Raw genomic sequence first — 13,848 nt, 5'->3', positions numbered from 1 at the left:
GTGATAATAACGTTGAGAATACGTACTCTGCTAATTTTATTAATAACAGCTTTTATTTGTGGTTTTGGTCTATGTTTATGGCTTTTGAACGGTTTTGATTGGTGTAAAGAATGAATGTTTGGAATCTAGTTTCATTTGAATCCTAACATTAGTTCCAACAATAATTGCTAAGCGAAATCAAATCAAATCTAAACGAAACTAAACTCAATTGAGCTGAACTGAACTGAACGAAAAAGATGAACATATATTTTTTATCTATATATATTTTATATATCACTTGAATCATTGCATTTATATATGTATATGTATGTATGTCTTTAATGAGTTCGTAACATTTTTTTTAATTTCTATATAATTAATCAATTCAGATGATCAAAGTAAACACAATTTTGAATGAAAAATATCTTAAAGACTTTGCCAAAATTGTGGGTACTTGGTTAATTCGAGAAATAAAAAAAATTGGAAATTTTCAATTTGATTTGAAGCAAATGTACCACATCTCTCCATGGACATATTGCGCTTTTTAACAACTTTTTTTATTTCTCGTGTACCGCAAAAGGAAAAAAAAAGCTTTAATTGTTTTCCTTAACCTTTTTTATTTATTCTCTTTTAAAAAGCCATTAGACAACATTTCAAATGTAATTGTCGTCACCTATTTGTTGTCCTTATCATAATGTTTTTTTGCACTTATTATAATATATTTTTAGTTGTGTTTTTCTTTAATTTTTTTTTATTTTTGCCTTTTCGTTAAGTTTTGCGTTTAAAATTTATTTTTTATTATTATTTTTTGATTTATTTTTCTTTTTTTTTTAATTAACTCAAAATTAACCTTGGATTGAAAATGAGTAATACCTAACTATTAATTAAACAAAACAAACCAATTCCTTAATTAGTTTTAGTATTCGTAGTATATAAACAACAATATTTTATTAATAAAAATAACTAACAAAATATACAAAAAAAAAAAAAACGATTTAACCCAAAATAAAAGAAAAGCATGTTTAATTAATCCATTAGAGTAGTTGTTGTCCCGTAACAGTATTTTTTTGGTAAACTAGAAACCAACAAGTCCAGGAACCATTTACACCGTTAATAACCAAATTTTGAATCCAAACACACATTTCAATACTACACAACACCCAGGTTTTGTTTTGCAACAAACCTCAATAACGATATCCTTCAGCACTTTACCACCCACAAATTTTGCACCATATCCAAATACATGAACACCCGCAGGCTACTGCAGATAGTTATTTATTTACAAAGTGTTTTAGAACCAAAAATAGGTCGCATTCAGATTGGAGTAGGGAAAGTAAGGTTATGTTACAGATATGTTACAATGTCATACCAGCTTTAAAGAAATTTGAGAGTTTATAGTTTATTATGAAAAATGGGTTGCTTTTTTTATCAACTTAACTCTTTGAAATCCCTTGGAAGAAACCCTTCAGATCAATTAAATTTCAAATATCGACTTAATTTGCGTGCCTCTAAAATAAGTGGCTTGATTTTAAAATATCAAAAATATTTACATTTATATTTTTAAAAGAAACTCAATAAAACCAAAGTTTCGCCCCATAAATCAGCAGAAGCATAGCGTTTTGCAATTGTTTTGTCGTCATGATTTGCATATTCTTTTCATAACCTTACTTTTCGTGTTGTCTGCAATAAATAAGCGAGAATTGCCATTTAGTTTGCTACCGTGTGTATTTGACGATAGAAAAATGTGATCAGGTTTATTGAACTCATATACATAAATCTCGAGAAATTTAGTCAAAAAGCCATTCAACCTAACATCCACTTCAGGAGAAACGAACGAAATCGTTGAATTTCAGACTTCATATTTCTTTGTGTAGAATCAGCAAGCAAGCAGGAGATAAACATGAGATTGTCATTTTGTATTCAAATGCATTTGATGTGGTACTTCGACATAGGCCAATTTTAAAAATAGCCGCTAAAAAGAAAACAAACAAAAACGGAGAAGAAATTTCGCTGCGTTTTGATGCCGGCAACTGTTGCATCCAAAAACTATAAAACCATGTGTGGTGTTATTTTTAATTTTCAGTCTTGCAACAGAATTTTACAACTCTCCACCGAAGTCGCTTTTGATTTCCTTTGTGTTCTTTTTCGTTTTTTTGCATAATTGCGTGATATATTTTTTTTGGTTTGTTTTTATTATGCCACAAAAAGTTGAGTGCCAACGAATATTTACTTCAAATTAAAGGCACACGACATGTTTGGCTGGGTGTAAGTGTTTGAAACAAATATCTGCTAAATTGATTTCATTTGCGATTACTGTTAAATATAAATATGGTGAAATTGTAAGGATAATTTCTTATGTGTGCCTCTGTAAAAAGTTTAGACGTGACAATAGTGAAGTGATTGAAAATGCTCTGATATTCTACATTTAGAAAATCTATAAATTTAAAAAAGAAATTAATTTTTATTTTCAAAATTTTAATTTTTATGGAAATTGAAAATATTTTACATTATTTTTAAATAATTGGCCAGTGCCGTGTTGAAAATAAAGCTATTTGTAAAAAAAAATGTAAATTACTCGATTAACTCGACTTCTATTTATATTTGGAAGTAATTGCTCTGTTGCAATTTTTTCCGATTCTATAATGGGAAAATAGGTTATCGTAGTAAAAACGTTTACATTCTTGCAGTTCTGGAACAGACCAAATGTTGCCTATTCTAATTCTATAAATGGAAAATCAATATTTTTCCATATGATTGAGAATTTCAAATGACAATCCTCCATGTTTCGGGATTTTGTTAATTTTTTTGAATAATCATTCATTTTGAAATCTCTATCCTACCGTTACACAGAAAGAAAACCAATGTTCGACCTAAATTTCTTTGAAAGTGTTAATTCGGAAACCATAGTTTTGACATATCCTCACATACAAAGAACTTTTGTATTTTGCGAAATGTGTCCGAAGCAGCGAGAACTGTACAATTTGTAGTATTAATATTACTTTCTTTGTTGCATTTTTGTGTTCTTCTCTTGCTAAGAGTCTTTGAACTTCGACAGATGTTTCAAACAACATAATTATTCATTTAGTATAAAATTCGGTCTTATTCTCTGGCCATTCTTGAATATCATGTGGAAGAGAAAATGTGCAAAAATGATTGCCCAAATATTCCCAAAATAGTCTAACTAGCCGTTTAAAGGCAAGTGTTTTTAATGTTGAAAATAATAAGAGCAGGGCATTTTCAATCATTGTCAAAAAAAAAAAAATAGTTGAACTTTGGTGTAAAATAGGTCTCAAACCACAACGCATTACTTCTTTCCGACATATCAATACAATCAGTATTGAAAGCAATTACTGTTACATAAATATAACTTGTATATAAATATTTAAGAATATAAGCATATCGTTACTTAAGAAATTTTTATTTAAAATCATTATATTTTCCCTTCCCCCCGTTCCATCGAAGCATGTGGGAAACTAACTAAGCCCATGTATATACCACGAACCTTAAGGTCTATACTCTATACATATGTATCTATATGAGCCAAATTATTTCTATATATTTTTATAACTACCTATCCTATGAATATATTTACATCCGTTAAGATATTGTCTATAGCTTTTCTCTTCTTACCTCTAACTACTGTTATTTTTCTGTCTTGCATATCCAATTTGAAAACCGCTTTTGTTCTACAATTTTTTTATACATTCTTCAAGTGTTCTTCTAATTGTTTATTTTATAATTTTATTTGAAATGCCCATAAAAATGCAAAAATTATTAATTCTTGTTCTTTCTTGCAAAAAAAAAAAAACCTTTTTAACATTCCGATTTGTTTTTGTTTTGTTAATACCAAACATACACCCAACCACCCACACACACACATATACAAACTGAAATATGAAATCATCATCACCACCACAGGATGTTATAAATCAAGAAGTTGATGAATTGCTTCAATCGCTAACCACTGTAGAGGGCGCCATTGCATATTTACCGCAGGACAGTTTGGATGGTATGCTACAAGGCCTGAAGGTAAGTCGAAGAAAAATAAAATTCTATTTCAAGTTTCGATACGTATTTTCGACTAACAGTTTTAATTGCACACAACTTTATTTCAATAATCGAGTTTTTTTTAAACTAACAAAATACAAAAGTGTTTATTGAGGCAAACACATGTCCTCGCCCACAAATCTCGTTTGTTACTTGCCCATAAGCAATGAGTGTTTTAACTCTGTTTTAAAAGCATCATGAAACTATCATAAACTATCCGCATTTCATACAAAGCCGTTTGGGAGTATTGAATTTTCCCTTAGGTTTTCTATCTGAAGTCTCTTTCTACCTCTGTCTATCTCTATCCCCGAAGTAGTTGATTTAGATAATTGATATTGACAATTTATGCAAATGTGTACGGTTAAATACTAAATGTCAATTTACACTTCTGCAGATAATTCAGGAGAATCTGGAATATCAGGAACAGGAAGCCCAAAGATTAAAGGCAGTCAGCCAAACGCTTCCAACAGATCCTGGCACTGAACGTCTACTGAACGACATAATCGATCGCATCGATCTTCTACTGAGACGCACACAACAGGGCATTACCATGATAGCGGTAAGATAAACGAAACAAATGGGTTAAGGGTTATATAGGTTCAATACATTTCAAATTTTACAACGTACTTTTGTGGAATCCTTTTTGCTCTGAAAAAAACTCACTCCTCATTTCTCGTCCACAGAGCGCCGTACATGGTCAAAAGAAACGCACCCAAGAACTTGAGGAATATCAACAGCATTTGACCTCAATCGAAAGTTGGATACTCGAAGTCACCCAAGAACTTAAGGATCTCGAACTGACCGCTGACAGTCCAACTGACGAACCCACGTTGAAGTTACACGTCGAAAAGAGTCAACATCTCTTGCGCACTCTGAAGGAAAGGCAACAATCCCTGGAAGACTTGGCCGATAAGACCAAACATTTGTTGGCTCACGAAGATGTAGCACCCATGGCCAATAGCCTGATTGAACAGTTACAGTACGTCATCACCATACTGAGGGAACAAATTTCGGTTGCCACCAAACGCATCTTTACAATTGAAAATAGAATTGTGGAGTTGCGTAGAGCCAAAGAAGAGGAAGAACGACGCCAGCGAATTGAAGAGGATCAGGCCATACAGCCTCCTGTGAGCAAGGTCGACGAATCTCTTGCCTCCAATGATAGCACAGTGGGCTCCAGTCCCATGCCAGAAGAGGAGGTAATACCCGCAGTTTACAATGTCGAAACACAGACATCAGCCAGTTTGGAGAAACCAAAAGAGGCAGTAAAGGAAAGTGCCACAGTTGAGGCCCAGACTAGTTTGCCTTTGGTGGAGGCACCTAAGGATGTGGAAACTGTTGAAATGGCCATGCAAACGCAAAAGGAGGTGAAACCCACGGAGAACATAACAATAACACAGATTAAGCAGTTCGGCCAGGAGACCATTAAAATCGATACCGTGCCGAATATCGATGTTCCCGAGCAGCAAGAAAATGTTGAAATCGAAGCCCGTTATCACCAGACACCACAGGGTGATATCGAAAGGTCGACCGAATTGGTATTGAAGAACGTACCCTCGACTTTCGAGACGACATTTGTAGAACCAGATGAGACCACCACGGAAGTAGTGGTTGCACCCGACGGCACCAAGCACATTGTTGTCAAGAAAGTCACCCGTAGTCGCCAGGAAATAGTGCAGCAACAACAAGTCAGCACCATTGCCACTGTCACCGACGCTGATGGTAACATTCAAGTCAAGTCGACCGATCAAATCAATTTGGAAAATATACAAACAGTCGATACCACCGGAGACGATAAGACAGGCTACAGCACTGTTGTTACCCATCAAACTCGTGGCACTCTGGTTGATGGATCCAATCCGGAGGCTGTGGTTGTTAAAGAGTTCGAAACGCCACCGGAAGTTGTTAAATATGAAGAATTCCGTGAAGGCGGTGCCTCGGCTATGCCTATAGATCCACAGCAAATCCAATTGGCAACAGCAGAAGGCCTGAACCAAAGCACCATTCAATCCATTGTCCAGCAGGTTACGCGAAAGATTGTTCGTAAGACACGAAAGATCATTAAGCGTATCGTTATCATCGATGGTGTAGAACATGTCACCGAAGAAGTGATTGAAGAACCCGAAGAAATTGAGGTTACGGAAGAGGAAATACCACCCGAGGTCAATGTCAACATAATACGCACTGTCAATGGCAAAGTGGTGACCGAAGAGGAATTCAACCGTTTAACCCAAGAGCCTGGGGTAGTTATTCAGGAAATCTCCACCGACATGACAGATGCGGGAGCTCAGTTTGCCCCACAACAGGTATTTGATATTGATTCTACAACTATTACCACTACTACCACCCAAATGACTCCAACCACAAAACACGAAACACAAGAACAACAACAACCACAGCCTATTGCTGAAACAACAGAAACAACAACAACTACTACAACAACAGAGACTTCTGAAAGTCGAATTCATGAAGCACCAGTAGAAATTGTTGACTTGCCTGCACCCCAAGTAGAAGTTGAAAAAATTGTCGAACACACCCTAGTAGAACAGCCAGACCGCAAAGAAGTCGAACCATCAATCAGTTCCAATGTTTCAGTCCAATTAGTTGAGCAGCTGCAGCCAAAGAAGGAGGCGGATGAGGTGGAGCACGCCGTGCAAGATATCCACGACATATGGCCTGTTAAACATCATCTACAGCCCACGAATATTGAATTCTCTCAACACACTGAAACACCAGCCGTACCAAGCGAGCCAAGCTCAAGCGTTGAACCTATTTGGCCTCTAAGCGAAGAAACAGGCTATCCAGTCTCGTTGGAAAAATATGAATTTGATAGAACCATACAGTCCGATGAAAGTCCTCCTAAACCAATAGCGGTCACAACAACTGTTACCACAACTGAAGAAAACATGGACAGTCATCCAATTGAGGTTGTTGAGCCAGAGGAACATGCCACTCCAGCATCTGCATCAGTAGAGGAAAGAGAAACAAAGGCTATGGAACCTGTTGTCGAAACAACTAAAGAAACAATCACATCAGTCGTTGCTATTGAGCAAATGCCTCCGGATGCACCTAAAGACATTTTGGATCAATTCCTCATGAGTGAAAGACAGGAAACTACTCCAAGGGTCGATACTAAGTCTGAGGAAGTTGTATCAGTTAAACCACCTTCTGAGATGTCACAGGAAGTCTTAACACAACTGCTTGAAAGTGAACGGCAGCAACCTATGGCAGTGAGCGAAATCAAGGAAACTGCAATTCATCCACAACAGGACGAAAAACCCCTGCCAGTAGAATCTTCACCGGCCAAGGCAACTATTACAATTGTGAAAACTACCGTGGAAACCACATTGCCTGGCGTACCGAAACCTATTGCCGAAGCGGAAGAAATCTCCCACATTATTAAACGTGAAGACAGCGAAATTCATGAGGATCTTCCCAGAGCGGAAGAAAAACCTGAGAGCAGCTTAGAGTCCGAAGTATCCACCGAAGATCAATTCATGGTGCGACCTGCTGAAGAAAAACCTACACTCGACATAAAATCTACCACTCAATTGTTCATCACTGGAGAAGCCACTGCTTCGCCTATAACGATGACAGCGCCATCTATTGAACGCAACGGTTCCAGTGTCCTTAAAGTCATAATGGCCGAGTCGGAAGACTCACATCCAACAGCCTCTGACCAGCCGAAAGTAACAATGACCATCATTGAAACCGGCAAGGTTCCAGTTGCTTCCGGTGACGACGAGGATGATACCAAACGAAGTAAAAAGAAAAAGAAGAAGCCGAAACCGACGACAGAAGTAGAAGAGCCAAAAGTAGAAGCTGTAGAATCTCCAGTTGCCGAAATCGCAACTGAAGAACCAGTTGTACCAGAACCTGAAGAGCTATCAACAGTTTCTGAAATTGGTTACGAAGCCGAAACGGCAACAGTCGACGAGGAAAGTGACGATGATAGCGGTAAAAAGAAAAAGCTTAGTAAGAAAAAGCAGTCACTGAAGGCCCCCGCTGATGATGACAGCCACATGCCGCTTTCATCCCTGGAATATGATACAAGCTTGCCTTCTGAAAGTTTACAATCTGAAGGTAAAATTCAACAGGAGACTGTGCTAGAGCTTAGTCCAGAAAGCGAGGCTTCTAGCATTACTGCGGACACCACGGTACGAGTGGTAGAAGAGGCCATTATATCGCCTGAATCTGATTCTCCACGTGAGCCCATTAAGGAAATTGTAGTTCCGGTGGACGTTGTTGAATTAACTTTCGTCCAGGATGTGCAACAGCAGACCACTCCTCGTGAAGAGCCTAAGACAGTAGAGGAAGCGATTGAAATTGAGAAAGATGTTAAAGAAATTCAGACATCTCCTCGTGTCACAGTCGAAGAGACAGGTCAGCAAACCAGTCTGGAAGTTGTACCAGACAACAAAGAAGTGGAATCTCAAACCATTCACATTGATGTCAGCGAAACTGAGGTACAAACGGAAAAATTGGACCAACCTTTGGAAGACACCCAGCCAACGGAGACTTCTTTGCCCGTTGAAACTGCTACAGAACAAGTTCAAACTGAGGAGGAAATTAAACCCGAAACTAGCCACATATTTAGCCAGACTGTTGTCATTTCCACACTTGAAAAGGAATTGCAAACAGCACCCAGAGATTCTCCGCGTGAACCTGAAGTCTCCACGGCTGATGTCATTAATCCCTTGGTCAGGGAGTTAATTGACGATGTCGCCATCGAATTGCCTGAACCGAAAATTGAAACTTCAGAGCAATTTACTGTTACCGAGGAAAAACCAATGCATGAGTCATATGTTCAGACAATAACGCCAGAACCACAAGAGGTTGGAAAGCTTCCTGTTGAACAGAAGGAACAACAGACATCAACCTTGGAACTCATTTTGACATCCACTACCGACAGTCAGACATCACCTCGTGAAGAACCATCTCAGACAGTTGAAATGGCTCCACCATCGGAAGAATCTTCACTCTCCTCTGGAGAACCTTATAATTTGGAAATACAAACCACAGTTACGATACCAGCTGATTCGGATACCTCTGAGGCTCAACCTGTGATCTATGAACACACAGAAACCATTGAGTTGCCTAAGAAAGATAAGAAATCACAGAGGCAGGAAGGCGATGAGTCGTCTTTAGTCGACGATACTCCCCAGGTTAATGTCCATGTGGAAATTGATGATGCCCACGGTATGGAGCCCATGATTACCGTCCAACCCGGCGATGCGAAGAAACCACAGACAGTGCAATTGCAAATCACAAAAACCACAGTCATCGAACAATTCCCCGACCTGCCAGTCCACGTGAGCGAGCAGAACAAGGTGAGCATTGCTGCCCAACAAACATCCAAGCCACGTTCCCGACCTACGTCCACGGTGACCATTGAAGAAGTCACCTCGCCAATGGAAGAAATTGCAGTGCCCATAACGCCCGGACCCGATAACGATGAGGAAAACATTCGCCACGAGGAGAGCATATGGATGACTGCTGCGGCAAACATTCCCAAAGAGCAGCCAGCCGTTAAAGATGCATCTCAGGCACTCATTCTGTCGGAGAGTCTCTTGCATTACCCTGGGCAGCAGACAATCATTATAGAGCGGCAAGACCCTTGGAAGGAGGCCAAACAATCAATTGGAGGTCGCATGAAACACTTGAAAGAGGCAGAGTCCCACCAGACTCCTCTCAGCAATGTTCTGCACTTGGCCACACTGTCACAGCAAATCAAGGAAGTTCCCCTGGACCAGAGAGTCCAAGAAGTTAACGATAGTTTGACTGACCTTGAGAAGGCCTTGGAGGATGGCAATGAAAAAGTGATCCAAACCACTGTTATTACTGTCATTGAAAAGATTTCCACCTGGTTGGAGACAATCGAATACCGTGTCTATTTGATACGTCAACAGACCAATGACGGTCCATCCGAAGAGAAGGTCAAGAACTACAACGAGCTCAATGACGAGTTGAACATCATCGGTCAGAGTGTAAATCAATTGGAAACTCAACTGGGCAAGTCGGATATAGTCAAGCAGCCGGAAGTTCAGCAGTGCGTGGATGCCCTGAAGATGCACGTGAGTGCCGTCCAGGAGAAGACTCACGATAACCAAGATCAAGATATTAAGGACCTTGAAAAATGGAACAATTTTGTTGTATTGGTGCATCGCATCTCGGGACTGCTGGAAGATTTGCAGGAACGCTACGAGACAGTTGTTAACCAAGACGGAACCCTGAAACAGAAGTTGTCGGCCTTGGATGAATTGGAATCGCAAAACAATTCCACTCTTAGCCAAATCTCCCAACTCATGTTGAATGCTCGGGCTTTCCAAAGAGATTTCCCTGGCAAAAAGGTTCCTCAGGACATCTACACTGCCCATGAGGCTTGTCGCAATATCAACAACAACATTATTGCCGAACGAGATCGTCTCCTGCAATTGCAGGCCCTGGCCGATGAGTATGAGCAAACATTGAAAGAGTTCACAAATATAACCGTCTTGGCTGACAAATTGGTCGAGGGTCCGATTGTTACGAGCAGTTTGGAACAGCTGAACAACGAGGTTCAGAAACATCGCAAATTCTTTGTCAACCTAAGCCACTGCCGCGCCATGCTAGAATCCCTTGAGGAGAATATCGACAGTGAGACCAGGGAAAAGCATTCTGAACTGCACAAGGAACTGTACAATAGAGCTACAGTTCTCTTGGAGAAAGCTTCCGAAAGGTCATCGAAATTGGTGCAAGCTGCCTCGAAATGGACCGTTCTGGAGAAGGGCATGAAAGACGAGCTGCAATGGTTACAAGTGGCCCAACAGAGAGTACCCGACCTTTCTGCCGTCACATCCGCCGACTATGACCAATACACCACCCTATACCAATCATTGAGTCAGGACATCTCCCACCACTACGTCAAGATGACTCACATCTCAAACATTGCCAACAAGTTGCAAGACCTAATTCAAGCTCCCAATTTGGTGGAAGAAACCAACGAGGCGCTGATAGTCCTTCTCAAGTTGCGGGAAGAGGTATCCGTCTACTTGCATCGTTTGTTGGTGTTCAAGGATATCTGGACCCAATATGTCAATCAAACGGATAAAATGGAAACGTTTGTGCGCGATAGTGAGAAGGAACTAAAGAAGATACAAATACCCGAATACCCCTTGGAGCAACCGATCGAACACATGCGTCAGTTCTGGGAAATCAAGGCTCAATTCGAAATGCACAACAACATTCGTACCGAGGCTGGCAACAGCTTCGAAAAGTCCCTGCAAGTCATACCGCTCGCTGACGAAATGCTACAGAGACAGTTCCATGCTCAGTTGGAGGACAGATGTAATGCTCTCGCCCAGGACATTGAACGTATACAGAATAAAATTGTCCGATCTTTGTCCTCGGAGGATGTAGCTCCCGAAGATAAACTGAAATTGGTTGAGAGAGAATTGCAAGAAATCTACTTGACAATGACGAGCATGAAAGGAGTCATTAAGAATGACGAAGAACTTAGCCTGTACATTGAGCGCTTGCAGGTGTTGCGCACACGCGTTGGCTTCATTGGCAACGAGTTGGGCCGCATTGGTCTGCAGGAGCCTGCCATAGAGCCGGAGAAGGTGGGCGAACTCTTCGCCCTCTCACACAAGATCACCACTCAAATTGCCGAGGAACTTGAGGGCGCCGCTGTACTCAAACAACAGCTGCAGGCCATCCAAGAGGGTATCTCGAATCTACGCAAACACCATGCCAAGCTTTCCGTAATTCTGGACGAATGCGAAACTGCCGAGAAGTTGGGAAGCGATGCCATCGAAAAGGCCGTGGTCGACTGCCAATCGGTAGGCGACGACCTAATTGGAGCCTGGCAGGAAATCATGCGCATACGGCAAATGTTGCACACGCTGCCAATGCGTTTGAAAATGTCGGTGTCGCCGGTTAAACTGGAACGTGATATATCACAACTACAGGACGATCACGCATTCCTTGAGAGCAAATGTACCAATATTATGACAATATTGCGTAATCGCTTGGCTCTGTGGATGCGTTACGAACGGCAACTGGAACTGGTGCACAATTCTGTGCAGGAGACCGATTTTATGATGGAGTTGTTGAAGGTCCATGGACAAGTCGATTACGAGCGCTTACGCAAGGCCACTGAACGTCTAGAGGTAAGTGATAAGAAGGCATTATTATCCGCAACGTATATGTGATTTTCAATCGTTTTGATATGTTTCGGTTTCAATTTATTCACAAATCTAATTAAGCGGCGATACGAATTATTGATACCCACTAAGTTTAATAGCTTCCGTTAGTCGCCAGTAAACGTTAATCGATTACCTGACCTATGGCAAGCCCTTGTTTTTTTAAGATATGACTTGTTTTGATAATATTGTCCGACAAATGAACGAGTCATTTATACCTACCCTCTTCCATTTGTGTTTATCTCTCATCGTCAACAATGTGGGTGAAATAGTTCGCGAAAACGCACACAGGCGGCACACACTCCTATCAACGAAAGTGGATAGTTTCCGGTACCTGCCTACTGGCGGTTATCGCTTTTGTTTTTCCTTCACATATTATATTCGTCAATATTGTTAATGACCTTATTTTCGTTTAACACTCGAAAATATGCTGGCTGGCTGGCTGACTGGCAAGCTGTTTGAATGCCTGGCATGTGGACATGACAAATGACATATGTATGTATTTTATTTAGGAAATAAACAAATTATTTAGGAAAACTCAAATATGACACAGTGTGTCGAAAACAAAAGAAATATTTTTCAAACGAATGATGATTTGAATATTATTAGAAAACGAATCAAGTTCATCCCTGTAAACCATAGAATACAAACTTTGTTAATTCCTTGTAAAAGCTATTCAAAAGAAAATATATTAATGCAAAAATTCAAATCAATAATAATAACAAATCGAAATTTAAATAGATGAAATTTCACAGCACCTAATAGGAAACTCACTCCCAACAATGTTCAATTTTGAAACAAGCATATCTCTCGTAGAAAGTGAATGCAATATCCAATTTGATTAAAATAATCATAATATTTGTACCTGACAGCATCAACCCACCTCTTTTGGTACTTATCTTACAATGTAAATAGTCTTGGATCTCATATAATCCATCCGACTTAGATGAGGTGAAAATGAAAAATATCGAATATCAGGCCCCTCCCCACAAAGCGTTACAACAAACCCCGGACAAAATTTACTTTCAACATAACTATAACATAAGGTGTGGCTCTTCGTAAACGTAGACCCTATATAAACCACTTTCTGTTTGAAATGTGAAGTTTCCGAACTTCGCAAAATATAATTTTGGGACCATATGCTAAGACCATAACAACCGACTCTTACCTTAACTATACTTCTCAATGTTGAGCTAAACATTTTCCAAAGATGACATTTTAGGAAAAAAACAAGTTTTAGTAGAAATTCACTCTCGTCCCTGTTTCCGGTTTCCACCCACTGTGCCCATTGAACATTTTGGAAAACAAACACATTGAACATTGACGATAAGTCGGTCCAACTCGAAAATATTAAAATAAAAACAAACACTCAACTATATCTTTACAATTGGTATTTTCGCAGGATTAACTAAAAAATAAAACTAATCCAGTTGAGTTTTTCTCTGTCTCGGGGACAGACATTATGTCTATTCGCATGATATGCGTGCATGCCTGCATTGCTTTGCCATGTCTTGGGCGGCACACTGAAAACAGCAACAATGAAAAAACAATGTGTCTTAGGTAGTCAGAATGGCCATTCACTTTAGTTTGGTCATTGGCCGTTATGGGCAGTCGACTGGGCAGAGCTGACGGGAAGACC

At 39.7% G+C, this 13,848-nt stretch overlaps 1 protein-coding gene across 7 annotated transcripts in view; it reads left to right on the top strand.

Annotated features, from left to right (window-relative positions):
* The window catches only part of LOC101890034 (muscle-specific protein 300 kDa), a 204,563-nt gene that overhangs the window by 178,347 nt on the left and 12,368 nt on the right, over positions 1 to 13,848 (top strand). For all 7 annotated transcript variants that reach the window (XM_059121315.1, XM_059121319.1, XM_059121314.1 and 4 more), the window contains 3 exons: positions 3,898 to 4,008; positions 4,421 to 4,585; positions 4,710 to 12,176. In XM_059121315.1, coding sequence (XP_058977298.1) covers positions 3,898 to 4,008; positions 4,421 to 4,585; positions 4,710 to 12,176 — 7,743 coding nt within the window. The remainder of the gene's footprint in view (positions 1 to 3,897; positions 4,009 to 4,420; positions 4,586 to 4,709; positions 12,177 to 13,848) is intronic.

Source organism: Musca domestica, unplaced genomic scaffold (genome assembly GCF_030504385.1).
Source record: "Musca domestica strain aabys unplaced genomic scaffold, Musca_domestica.polishedcontigs.V.1.1 19, whole genome shotgun sequence".
In the NCBI taxonomy this organism is placed as follows: Eukaryota; Metazoa; Arthropoda; class Insecta; order Diptera; family Muscidae; genus Musca; species Musca domestica.
This window is presented reverse-complemented; position numbering and strand designations above follow the sequence as displayed.